At 55.2% G+C, this 13,551-nt stretch overlaps 1 protein-coding gene across 1 annotated transcript in view; it reads left to right on the forward strand.

Annotated features, from left to right (window-relative positions):
* Window positions 1-13,551, forward strand: part of MINDY4 (MINDY lysine 48 deubiquitinase 4) — a 102,633-nt gene that overhangs the window by 68,345 nt on the left and 20,737 nt on the right. Inside the window, exons 10-13 of the mRNA XM_067746655.1 lie at window positions 3,892-3,993; window positions 5,727-5,790; window positions 6,942-7,007; window positions 12,411-12,478. Of these exons, the coding sequence (XP_067602756.1) occupies window positions 3,892-3,993; window positions 5,727-5,790; window positions 6,942-7,007; window positions 12,411-12,478 (300 nt within the window). The remainder of the gene's footprint in view (window positions 1-3,891; window positions 3,994-5,726; window positions 5,791-6,941; window positions 7,008-12,410; window positions 12,479-13,551) is intronic.

Below are 13,551 nucleotides of genomic sequence, written 5' to 3' on the forward strand. Positions count from 1 at the left end.
TTCTTCTATAGGCTCAGACTAGCGGGCACGTCAGGGTGGACTGGTGAGCCTGTTTTGAGCTAATGATGGTAGAAACATCTTTTTAATCTGAAAGACTTGGGTAATTAAGCCAAGCATAGGATGTATTACTTCCTGACGCCCATCGCCCACCCTTAGACAAATCCTGCACTTCTTCTGTGAGGTATTAGACTCTTTTACAGAAACTTCTCTTGGTGCGAGAGCCCGGCCAGGTGCTAGATTCGCGGTAGGGGTTGGATAGGCGCGTGCGTGACTGATGAAGGAAGTGCAGGACCACCCTGGTCACCGAGGTGAAGGCAGACCCTGAGTTCCCCGGCGATTCACTGCAGCGCCTCCCTCCTCCCTCTTGTCATCCGCACGCAGCCCAGCCCTGAATACCCTGTGGCCGGTTACCCGGCAGAAGGGCCGGGCTGGAATGATGCTTGCGGGCATCTGGCCCAGGGTCTGCATTCTGGACATTCATCTCCTTGGAATCGCAACCCACGGTACTGGACTCCGTCATCCCCAGGGCTTGTTTCCTGCCCCACCCCCATCCAGGTGACCGCCAGTCGGGTCAGTCCCACCTCCTGGGCACCCACGCCCATCCCCTTGCCGCCCCTGCCCAGGACTGGGGTGCCCTGCTCCTCAGCTGAGCTGTACGGCCAGGGCCCGACCAGCACTGCTGCTTCATCTTGCCCTCCCTCCTGTCCTCACTGGACATACTCATCACAGGCTCCTCCTACAGCACAGGTGTGACTAGGGCACTCCCCAGCTAGATCCCTCGACATGGGCAGGAGCGGGACAAAGTTATGCCTGGATTGTATCCTCTGTCTAGAACGTCCGTGCTGGAACACCTCCAGACGGAGCTACCGGGTCACCTTGCAGACGTTCACTATGGTCCACACTAACTTACTGAAGCAGGTAACGCTTGCCTGAAAGCTGCTCAGGGCAGCCACAAATAAGATTTTAAAAACCAACATATATTAAGTACTTATCGCATGCCAGGCACTGTTAGAAGCACTTCACACGTATTACTTCATTAATCATTAAAACCGCCCTGTGAAGGAGGTACTATTATTGTCCCCTTTTAAAAGGGGGAAACTGAGGCCCAGAGACTAAATGATTCACCCAAGGTCACACAGTTAGTAAAAACTGGACAAAGTGAAACAGCAGTGAGGGAAGAAGGTGAGCGTGGCGAGGTGGAACCAGGCATCTGGAGCTCCTGGTGTTGGGGGCCAGCATCCCTTTGCCTCTGAGCCCATCTTTCCTGCACCTGCAACGCTATCAAGAGATCTGGCTCCTGGGCCCGGCCTATCTTCCAGGTCTCACAGGCTCTAATTTACAGACCCTCTGAACTTCCGTGTTTCTACACAAAAGTTCTCATTCTTTTCATTGGCTTCCATTTAGTCTCTCCATCCTTCCCCGTGTCCTCTCCAGCATGCTCTTCCCTGCGTCAGCTCCAGACACAGCTTTCCAGAAAACAGTAGCACTGGGAGAAGTGTGGTGGTCGGGCCTGGGTTCCACTCCTGGCTCAAGGCCTTGGGGAAGCCCCTTGCCCTCGCTGGCCTTCGCCTCCGCACCCGGATCCTTTCTCCTTTGTCCGATGAGCCCTGCTTTCCAGGCCCTCCTTGGTCCTTGGCAGCCTCTCCTGAATCCCAGAGCAGTTTCCTCACCTTTGTTTTCATAGTTGACAGTGGCGCAGGGCCAGTGCTTCCCGAATCTCAGGTGCCCGGTTTGCTGGTGGTGTGGTAGCTGTTTCCAGAGGAGCAGGCAGGCTTCCTGAGGCTGCAGACGTACCAGGCAGGCTGCGTCTCACTGAGTGAGAAGCATTGCCTGGTGTCAGCGGCTTGTCGTCACTTTCACATCAGATACAGGGAGTTCACCATCCTGTGAACTCTCTGGCCACAGCCAAAGTGGGCACTTGACGTTTCCATAAAAACAACAGCAATGGGTACCCTTTATTGAGCATTCTCCACATGCCAGGCACCGGGCCACGGACCTTACACAGATCATCTCATTTAAAGCTCCCAACACGATGAAGGAGGTACTACTGCCCCAGCCAGTCTAGGGATGGGGAAACTGAGGGACCCTATGTCACGTTGCCTACCACTTTAAAGTCACTGGACCACAACGGCCTAGGTGCAGACGGCTGGCTCTGTGGCCCACGGACTGGGCCGTGACCACATGCTGCCCACCATGGTGACCTGTGTCTTGGTCTCCGGGTTCTCCTCTCCTATCCTGGAGAGGAAGGACAAACACCAGTTTTCACCTGCTCCCCACCCGACAGCTCAGCCTAGAGCTTAGGGTACTTGGTGACTGCAAACATGGAAGCTCCCTCTACGTTGCTGGGAGCGCTGGCGTCAAGCCCCTTTTGTTTGTTAGCTAGTGAGACACTCAGACACTCAGCCTGCCTTCGTAGGAATTTAAGAAAACTTCCCAGAATCCAGGGGTGGGCGAGAAGCACGGCTCTGTGGAGCCCTGGAGACGGAAAGAGCGTCTGTACGTGGCTATTGCTGCTTCTGTCTTTCTCACGGACTTCATGCACTAACGGCCTCTTCGTTGCCGTTTTTATGGTAAGAGGTCTCTCTGCCTTTTTCTTTTTTTTGCGATACGCGGGCCTCTCACTGCTGTGGCCTCTCCCGTTGCGGAGCACAAGCTCCAGACGCGCAGGCTCAGCGGCCACGGCTCGCGGGCCCAGCCACTCCGCGGCATGTGGGATCTTCCCAGACCGGGGCTCGAACCCGCGTCCCCTGCATCGGCAGGCGGACTCTCAACCACTGCGCCACCAGGGAAGCCCCTCTCTGCCATTTTTGACACCACTGACTGCCTGTCCTTCTCCAGCCCTTTTGCTCCCAAGACTGTAACGGCCCGTCTCCGAGCTCTGCCCTTCCTGCCTGCCTCCCCTGCCTGTCCCACGCGCTGGAGTTCCACGAGGCTCCAGCCTTGGCCGCCGCCTCTGCCCTCCTCATCCTCTCTCTGGGAGATCTTAGCCACGCGGGGTGCCGAGGACCCCTCACACGCTGCTGGTTCGTAAGCCTCTACTCAGCCCGAGCCGCTCTCCTGGGCTTTAGAGCGATAGCTTCACCCGGGCATCCCATGTGCACCTCCAGCTGCGCACCGCCCCCCCAGTCCCTGCCCCGTCATCTCACGTGCACCTCCAGCTGCACCCCCCCAGTCCCCGCCCCGTCGTCCCACGTGCACCTCCAGCTGCGTCACCCCCCACCCCCGCCGTCCCCGCCCCGTCGTCCCACGTGCACCTCCAGCTCTCCCCGCCACCCCCCGTCCCCCTCCCGTGTTCCCCATTTCAGTTGGTGGCACCAGCATGCACTCACCGGAAGCCCAGCGTCATCCCGAATCCTCCCTCCCCCACGCCCCCACGCCCCCACGCCCTATGTCCAAGTAACCGGCAAGTCAGGCTACTTTCCCCTCAGCACTCGTGGTCTGGTCTCCTGTCAGCTGGGGGAGCGCGGGGCACCTGCTTGCGTGAGCCGCTGTCTCCAGGGGCTTGGGCGTCGGGGCTGGCCAAGGCTGGGTGGGGCAGGGCGGTGCCCCTGCCTGGGATGGCAGCAGTTCCAGGCTCAGTCCCCTGGGCTTTGTCAGAACCCGCAGCCTTTTCTTCCACCGCTCCAGGCCCTGCCGAGTCTCCAGAGGCCCCTTCGCTCCCGTGGGTGATTTCCTCATCCTGTTCCTCCTCCAGCCCTGCCAGGGCCCCTCTCTCACAGCTCTTGCCTTGGTCTTCATCTGCAGAGGCCCTCCTCCCAGGCTCTGCCCGAGCCCCTGGGCCGCAGGGCTCCGCTGGGCAGCAGAGGAGAGGACAGGCCATCTTCCACAGGGCTGCGCTGTCTCTGATGTCTGTCCCCATAGGCATAAACACACTTCCCTTTTCGTCCTCAGGCAGCTGCAGCCTTCAAACGCTCGTAGGACCCGCTGCCTGGCCCTGGCCATCGCGGACATTGTGTGGCGGGCTGGAGGCCACAAGAGAGCCGTGGTCACACTGTAAGTGCTTCCCTGGGCTGTGTTGCTACCACTCCACCTCGGGCGGGCACAGCTACAGGCCAGCTGGCTGTGCGCTTTCCTGTCCTTGGGGAAATCATCGTCTCACACAGGCCGTCTGGGCCTGAGGACCGTGTCTGTGTCCTCCCAGACCCCTGCCCTGTGCTCCAGGCCAGCAGGAGCCTGGAGAGTTGGCCTGATGTGCTGGGCAGCCCCACACCAGGGGAGGGCCACCCCTCCACATGGCTCCGGTCGAGAGGGGTCAGATCTGGGGATCCCTCTCTGCAGGGGGTGCTGGCGGATGTAACCTGCCTGAGAAAACCCATGCCCCCCTCCCTGCCCCCTCACTGGCAGCTTGCTCCCCTCTACATTTCTCTGATCCGGAGGCCTCGGAAAACAGCCTCTAGGTCGACCCAGTCATTTGTACTGCTCCCCCAAGTCCCCAAAGCACACTCCTGTTTGCTCTGTCACTTGGATCCCCGTTCCAGTGAGGAGACTCGGGGAGGTGAGAGATGAGCGGTGGAGCCAGCGCAGTCTTCCCTGCTACCTCCGTCCTACTGGTGGAGGATACCATCCTCATAATCTATGTGGATGGCCTGCCGGCTTTCCAGCCTGACCCTTCAGAGTGGAAGCATCACTTCATCCCAGCTGTGTGGCTAAGCTTTAGCAAAGGGGGTGCCCTTTGGATACAAGGGCCACACCCTGGAAGGGGGCACAGTGGTCAGTAGAGCACAGAACTTAAGAGACTCCAAAGGCTGACCCCCAGTGCTGTTGCTTGTTGGCTCTGTGACCTTGAGTAACTGACTCAGCTTCTCTGTGCCTAGCCTGTTTACTCACTTGGAAAATAGGGGTGATAGTAATGATTACTTAATGGGGTGAATGTGAGAATTGAACGAGTCAACATAAATAAAATGGTCTATAATGAATGACAGTATCATCGATCAGTTTAAATCATTTATCCGTATAAATAAGTGATAAGTAATAGTAGGAAGCACTTAGGATAAGGTCTGGATCGTACTAAGTATGGTGTCAGTGTTGGGTATTATCATCATTATCACTATTGTTCTTATCGAGTGCTTGTCCTTGGCACCCATGTTCCAGGTAACTTACAAACTCTGGCCCTTAGGATCTGCATGGCAGCCTTGAGAGCATATGGGGCAAAAATTCAATCTCTCCTTACTTTACAGATTAGGAAACAGAAGCCCGGAGAGGGGCGGTGGCTGGTCCAAGGCTGCACAGCAGGCTAATGTCACAGTGGCCCCAAACCCAAATGCAGCTTCTAGTCCATGCCTTCCTGGGCCGCACATGCAGGTGCTGTGTAAACAGATGTCCTCCAAGGGGACAGAGGCTGGACTTCAAGTCCCTAAAGGCGAAGGGCAAGTGAGCATTCCTTAGTCTGGCGGCATGCTCGTCGGTGGGTGAGAGGCAGACTTCCTGCTACCAGGATTTGGGTTTGGTTATCCCGAGCTCTCCCTCGGCTGTCCTTTTTCCATCCATATTAGCACCCTCACTGTACCCCCTCCCGTTTAGTGGAGTTCTCCGGACCCGGCCTCCGGACTCCGGACCCGAACTTTGGGTGAGTTCAAAGCGGGGAAACGAGGTGCGCTTGGCTCCCTTCTTTCCTCTGGGCCACCTTTTGGTTTGTCCTCATTGAGCAACCCGTGTGGTTTGTGCCCTGGCTCTGGGGCATGTCTTCCCTCCGCGCAGAGACTCATGCATCTCCCTTTCCTTTTTAGGGCTTCGAGAACACAGCAGTTCAGTCCAACCGGGAAATACAAAGCAGATGGCGTCTTAGAAACAGTACGGCTTTCTGGAAAATTATCACGCAACCTTTGGCTTTGTTTGGGGACAGTCTCCTTTCATATAAGTAAATCCTTCCTCAGTTGGGGATGGGCCAGCCTTCCCTGTGGCCCAGGCCAGCAGAACCCTCCACCTGGGATTGGGGTGCGGGCAGAGGTGGGGGCCTTTGGGATGAGCTCTGGCCAGAACTGGCTTTATGGCTAAAAGGCTGATGGGCGCCCTGTCATGTTGAGCTTGTACAGAACATGACGTCCCTCCAGCGTTCGATGCACCATGCCTTTTGGCTAAACCCCAGCCTTCCCCGTGTCCCCCTTTATGTCATAGCATCCTCTCTGGGATTGCCATGAGAGGGTAGTGGGGGTGCAAGGGAGAGGAAGTTAGCAGAGAAGAGCTTTGATGGACGGAGCACCAGCTGGAAGGCCAGACCCAAGTAAGACAAAGGACAGCAGAGAAATGAGAGACGTGTGAAAACGTGGAAACTCTGAGACTCTCCCACAAATTAACCTCCTCTTCACTGAGGATTTTTGTTTTACTTAGCTTGTTCCCTTTGACCTTTTGGGCATGTGTGGCCCTGGGATCTTAATTAAGCATCTCACTTTGTTGGATGTTATCTGTGAAAGTGTTCTTTTCTGACCTGCATGAGAAAGCACAGGAGACGCATAACCACTGCTTTGCACTGAACTCAGGGCACTGCCTGCTGGGCTTAGAACAGGCCTGGTGACAGCGACCTGAGTGGGTCACCCACCCTGTACTCCCCTGTCCCCCCACCCTCCCTGCCCCCAAGGTGCTCCTCAGATATCTGTGACTAGCCTGCAGGGTGCAGCCCCGCCCGTCAGGGCCATCCATGCATGATGCTGGCTCTGTGGCTTTAGTTCCATGATGTCTCCAATCCTGGGGCCTCTAAAGGCAGGCCCAGTGTTGCTGCAGGGCGGGAGCCCCAGAGACCCCAGCTGGGCCCTGCAGCCTTTGAATCACACACAGGTGTAGGAGTGCCTCTCCACCCCCGCTCCCGAGGTCGCTGCTCTCTGAGTGCAGGGACATTCCCCAGTGGGGTCTTGCAGCTGCTGAAGTTAGGGCCACAGAAACGAATCCAGCACGGGGGACTGTCCCCCGGGCTTGGGCAGCTCACCCTGTGTGTTTGTGCTTCCCAGCTCACACTCCACAGTCTGACCTGCTACGAGGAGCTGGTGACTTTTCTTCAACAGAGCGTCCATCAGGTATGAACAGTGGTTTAGTTGGTGGGCTGTGCATTGCTAAGCTTCTGCTTTCTCTGTGGGAGACATGCTGGTGACCTGGGGCTGTTCTCCGTTCATCCCCACCCTGGGGTAGTGGGGCGATGTTGGCTGGAGAAGAGTGGGCTCGGGGGCAGAGGGTCTGACCTCTGCCATGATTTCCTGGAGGGCTGGCCATGGCTACAGGTAAAGGGAGCCGCTGCAGCGGGGGCTGCGGAAGCAGGGATGGAGCGGGGTCAGGCTGAAGGGGAGCAGCTATCGGACTGTGGTTATGAGAGCTTTCTTTCTGTCCGAGGGCAAGCAGCTACCTCTGCAGGTAAAGAACACTTCGTCAGCGAGTGGGGCTCAGCACCGTCTGGGGAGGTGACCAGGACATGGGTTCCTGGGCTGGGCTGGAGGTCTGAGCACCGCTCATGGAGATCCTGATAGTAGAGGACCTTGCTTGGTGTCCCGGGAGGCAGGGCTGGGCCCGGAGGGGCCTCTGGAGCATCCTGTCTACTGGAGGAGAGCCGTGCACCTGCTCCAGGCTGTGAGATGGGGTGGAACCCAGCCAGGGCCTGGGAGCAGCCCATCAGAGGGCTGAGGGAATTCAGAGTTGGGCTGTAGCCTCGGGGCTTTGTGGAGGAGGTCATTGAATGCTCCGGGGGTGGGTGAAGAGCATTGTCTCTGGAGCCATCAGCATCAGCGGGTGTTTGCATCTAGGTTACACCCCTTAGTAGCTCTGTGACCTTGGGCAACTTACTGGACCCCCTGTGCCTCAGTTTCCTCCTGTGTACCATGTGGCTGATCACAACGGTGCCTGCCTCAGAGCGCTGTGCAAAGCGCTTGCCTGGAGCCACCGTGTCCTGCTCTGTGTTCTCGGGGGTCGTTAGCTTTCGTTGTGGGTGTTTCATCACCATGGTGATGATCACGTAAGGTAACCTTGAGATGGGTTAGTTGTAGACAGGTAGAGATGGGAGGGAAGCATGGCAGAGAGAAGCAGCCTTTCTGCGCCAGCCTGTCCCGCAGGTGCATGGGAGGGGCTCTGATGTAGGAGGGGTCCTGGCCTTGGCGCTGGGAGTCCTGGGCTGGCTGTCACTTGTTCCCTGGCTTTCTCTGGTTCTTCATGAGCATAACCCGGTGGGCAGTCTATAGATGCAGCGTGCTCACCACCGGCTCAGGGCCATGGGGCGCCTGGAGCAGAGGCCCCGGGACCTCCTTTGCCTTATTCCTTGGTCACAAGTGGCCTCAGGATAGTCACTGGGCTTCAGTGGCCTCATCTGGAAAGTGGAAGATGGAGCAGTTAGTTAGCGGGCAACTTCCAGCTCTTTACTGCCCAACTGTGATTCTTAAAGAAGAACCTTAAATGCATGGCAAAGAATGTCTTCCAAATTAAGGACCAGGCAATTTAAATAAGCAGAAAGGACACCTTTTATTAAACATACCAGAGCAGTGTGAGAATGCAGCAATGCCTCCGAGAGACGAGCAAATCCTGGCAGCATCAGTGTGCGTTCAGGGAGGCCAGGACCAGGGGCACCTGTGTTCACACTGTCAGGTGACGCAGAGCTGGAGGAGGGAAGCCCTGTGGGGCAAAGGAGGGGCCCTGGGGTGATTGCTCACGTGACCCCAGGATCTGAGGCCCCATCATTGCCCCTGAGGCCCTGGGGTGGCCCTTCAGCACCAAAATCGTCTGCATCCTTGTCTATAGATGGGGTCTCCCTCCTCCCTTGGCCTGTACCCCCAGGTTTTCGGTGAAGCCCGAGCAAGACAGTGAGTGTGAAAGAGGTTCTGAGAGTGGGACCCTTGCCAGGGGCGGGAGCCGCCTACTTCCTGCCACACCTCTGGGCTCAGAGCAATTCCCCCCCCTCTCCTGGCCTTGATCCCTGGGTACGAGCGGTCACCATTTGGCCCTCGCTCTGGAAGGTGTTGTTTTCCCCCTGCAGTTGAAATTCTGTTTGTGCTGGAAGCCGTTGAGCTGCCTCAGCACTACCCTCACCAAATTCATTTTTCACGGTCTGGGCCGAGGAGGGCTTCCTCGTGCCAGGCCTGGAAATGAACACTGCACCACGTCTGCCCAAAATAAACAGCCTCCTTGCTGTGTTTTCATTACCGCTCACCCTCCTGGTGAGATGTCTGGCTGCCGCGCCCTGCGAACCGGGGGATGCGCCCGCCCCTGCCTCCCACTGGGGTTCCTGGTGGACTCAGGTCTCTCCTGGGCCAGAGCAGCTCGGTGGAACGACCCCTTCTTCCCAAGCGGTACCAGACATTTTTCCAGACCCTGCTGGTGGGTTCTGGCCCGGTTGCCTGCCTGGGCTCTCCTCCGCCCTGTGGCCTTCCATGGCTTGGCAGCTGGAATTTGAGGAGATCATTTTATAATAATAAATGTTTTAAAAACAAAATGGGATATTGGTGCCATTCAGTCGTGTTCCATCCGGCAAGGGCCAGAGGCCGCAGGCGGGGATCATGTCCCTGCCCTCCGCAGTCTCACCTAACCTGTCCACACGCAGGGGCATATCCACGGCTCAGGATGAGGTCCCCTTGGATGTGTCCCAAGGACTGTGGAAAATGCTGGCCTGCGTATAATAATAGTTCTCGACGTTTACACAGACTCCTGGCTTACAGCGGGAGCCTGTGTTCCTTACTTCGTTGCAGTCCCGCGAGTAGGAAGGCACGGCAGTGGGGGAGACAGACCCAGGAAGCGCCGTGGCCTCCCCAGGACAATGTGCAAGTCCAGGGCAGAAGTAGGTAGGCATTTCAGAAAGGGAAACTGCGACTGAGAGAGCTTTGTCACTCCTTGAGGCAACAGACAAGACTGTAGTAGAGCTGTGACAAGGGCACTGGTGGCCCGAGTCCTCCCAGGCCTCTGTCCCCCTGCGCAGGGACATCAGCATTCCTCTTTGCAGTTGTCAGAGCACTTCCACCGACCTGGCCTCATAGGACGTGCAGCGTAACCTAAGGAAACATGCAAGGGAGGTATTTGTTCTCCTCATTTTGCAAATGGGAAACTGAGGACAACAGAAGTGAAGTGACTGGCCTGAGATCACAGAATTAAGGTGACATTGATTTAAGATTATTGTTGATTCATTCATTCCATTTCTGCTTTCAAAAAACGATTTAAAGGTAATTATTAAAAAAAATGATGTCCTTGGGGTTTTTTTTGTGCTCCAGCCATGGTAAACCTTTGCTCTCTTGCCTCTGGGCCTTTGCACGTACTTCTCCTCCCACCTGGAACAACGTTCCCTTTTCTGATTCCTCCTTGTCCCTTGGGCTTCTGTCTAGACATCACTTCCTCCGGAAAGCCTTCCTTGACGCTCCCTCCTTCCCTAAGCCCTAAGTCTGCATTGAAGGCCCTTCCTGTGTGTTTCCAGGGAACCTTGTTTTTCCCATCGGTGCAGAGCCCCTTCCCCACTTTTTTCAAGTTGCTTATTATTCTCTCTTTCCTGAGTTACTTCTCGTGAGCGCAGATCCGTGTCCACCTTGTTCGCAGGTATAGCTTTAGCAGGGAGCATCCTCTTGGCACAAAAAGGTCAGGCAGTAATTGTTTTTTCTTGAATGACTGACGAATTGAATTATTGGGTGAAAATAAAGACTATATACATATATAATACTTAGAAAATATAAATCTATATTTTAAATTGAAGTATATATAGTTCATTTACAATATTATATTAGTTGCAGGTGTACAACGTAGTGATTCAATATTTTTATAGATTATACTCCATTTAAAGTTATTATAAAATAATGACTGTATTTCCCTGTGCTGTATAATATGTCCGTGTTGCTTATTTATTTTATACATAATAGTTTGTGCCTCTTAATCCCTACCCCTATCCTGCCCCTCCCCCTTTCCCTCTCCCCACTGGTAACCACTGATTTGTTCTCTATATCTGTGAGTCTGTTTCTCTTTTGTTGTATTAATTCATTTGTTTTATTTTTTAGATTCCACATATAAGTGATAACATACAGTATTTGTCTTCCCTTGATAAAGTCTATATTTTGAGGAAAAGAAAAGATAATTTTATCAGAAGTTTGAGCTAAAATAGTTTGAGTAGTTTGAACATCATATTTGGCTCTGAGCTTCCTGGCAGCCAAGGCAAAATGGCAGTATGATAAGTTATATGATTCTCATTGTTCCAGGAAAGTAAGCTTTCTTTTTTAGTTTTAAATTCAAAAAGAAACTGATCACCCCATAAGGAACACTGACTATTGTAACAGGCAGCATCTTCATTACCAATTCCAAAAGTGGAATTGTTGTCCCATAGTGGGATGAGTAAGGCCTTCACACTCATTTGCAGTCGGGAGATGGTGTTTCTTCAGGAAGCAGAAATGACATAGTCCATCCCATTAATCCGTGGCCTGCTGGGCTCACTGGACACATGGGCAGTGAGGACCCAGCATCATACTAACAGCTAACACAGGTGTCAGGCCCTGTTTGAAATGCTTTACAAGGATGATCTCACTTAATCTTCGCAACAACCTCATGAAGATGGGTCCTATTTTTATTTTCTTTGTTTTACAGATGAGGAGATAGGACAGAGAAGTTAAGAAATGTCCCCGTGGTCACGTAGCTAGGAGTGGCAAAGCCGGGATGTAAACCCAGGCAGCCAGGCCCCCAGGTTCTGGGCTCCAAACCAGGGTCAAGACTAGGGGAAGATGGGAAGACGAGTGAGGCGCTCCCCAAATTCAAAGGGGTCCCCCAAACCTCAGTAATCAGCATAAATAATATTTTAGTGCAGTAGTTTAAAACTATTAAAATTAATCTCAAACAATCCACAATGAACAAAAAAATTTGAAATGATGGGATCTGCCCTTGCACTTGCCATGCTCACCTCACTGGCACCGCCCCACCCGATTCTCCTCCAACCTGCTCTCTGCTACTCTCTGCCCAGTGCAGTTCTTAGGATCCCTGAGGAGTTAGGGATTTGGAATCAGATGGAGTCCCCTGGATACCCATTGGGCTGCTTGCAAGTTGTGTGATCTTGGGCCAGTCACTCAATTTCTGAGCCCCAGTTTCCTCACATGGCAGAGGGCAGTAATAACAGTATTTATAGCACAGGCCCGGGATAGTTTTAAATGTGATAATGAGAAGCAGACGCTTGCACGGTAGTGGAGGCTGCCCCAGGCCACTGCTGTCCGTGAGCTTCTGGGGCTCGGAGGTCGTGGGGTGCTCCTCGGCGGGCACTGCATCTGCTCCATTGTCACTCGGGCTGGTGTGCCCCTCACCCCTTAGGGAGTCTGGTTAGTGAGACCTGCATGGGATCGGCCATGGGGCTACCTGGCGACCTCTGGGACCTGGCTGGAAGCAGCTGGCTCGGGGTCAGGCTGCTCCCTGGGTCGTGGTCCCCAAGGAAGTGACAGGAGGGAGGTGCACACACTTGCTGGGTTCTCATTCCTCTCTCCTCTTCCCAGTTTGAAGCAGGCCCCTATGGATGTGTCCTGCTCACCCTGTCGGCCATCCTGTCCAGGTCCACAGAGCTGTGAGTATCTTCCTCGTTCATTTCCAGGAGCCGGGCTTGTCTGTGTGGTTCGCTGCTGCCTCCCCAGAGCGCAGGGCAGAGCTGGGCACGCGGTGGGCGCGTCGTGAGCATGGTTGAATGAAGCAGTGGGCTAGGGGCAGCTGGCTGGACAGGAGAGAGAGAACAGTTACATTCTTTGTACACGTGTGTTCAGTGCTACCTTCTTCTCCGTCTCCCCACGTGTGCTGGGGAGTGCATGGGGTCTGGATCCAAAAGACCCCCCAGAGAGCTTACAGCCTCCCTGGTGTCCCAGCGGCACTGCAGTGGGCGCGTACTTGAGCACACACGTGGACTCCCCTGAGACGTGTGCGGGGACATAAGAACTGGGAGATGACTGAGGGCCCCGTGAACTTGCTGTAGGCCAAGGCAGTCCCGAAGGCTTCCAGGTCCGTGTGTGGGGCCAACCCTGAGGGGCTGAGTGTGCCGTGGGGCTTTGGAGGCCGGCGGAGCAGGGAGTCTGGGTCCCCGGCTCGGACTCCATGCTTCCTTATCAAACGCGGCCTCCCGGGCTGCCCGAGAACTGGAGTTCCGCTATCACCCTCATTCCCTGGGAGCTTTCTCGGCCTCTTTTCTGTACTTGTCACCTGGGCATTATGTCACTAGGGAGGGTAGCAGATTAACAGCACATTAACAGGTTTGTAAAGTACAATCGATTGCCCCATCCACTTACCAGCAGAGCGCGGACCCCAGAGGGCATGGAGACCGGGGGAATAAATTTGCACTTTGCAGGGGTGCGTGGTGTTGGGGAAGATTTGGGAACAGCTCTGAGCAGGCGGGCCCTGGGAACTGGGGAGGCAGAAAGAGTAGCCATGGGGAGCCCAGGCTGGGGAGGCGCGGCAGAAGGAGACGCTCGCCCCCCACTCCCGATCCTGGGCGGGCCCTGTCCGAGTTCCCCGTGGCCTCTGGTGCGGCTGGGAGGAGGAGGGCAGGGGCTCTGCAGCCTCGTGCTGCTAGCCTGCCTGCTGCTCGCTGTTCCTGACCTTATTAAATGCATGTGTGTGCACTTTCTAATGGCATTTTCCTTCTAATCCTGC

The sequence above is a fragment of the Pseudorca crassidens genome, chromosome 8, assembly GCF_039906515.1.
Source record: "Pseudorca crassidens isolate mPseCra1 chromosome 8, mPseCra1.hap1, whole genome shotgun sequence".
NCBI classification, from domain to species: domain Eukaryota; kingdom Metazoa; phylum Chordata; class Mammalia; order Artiodactyla; family Delphinidae; genus Pseudorca; species Pseudorca crassidens.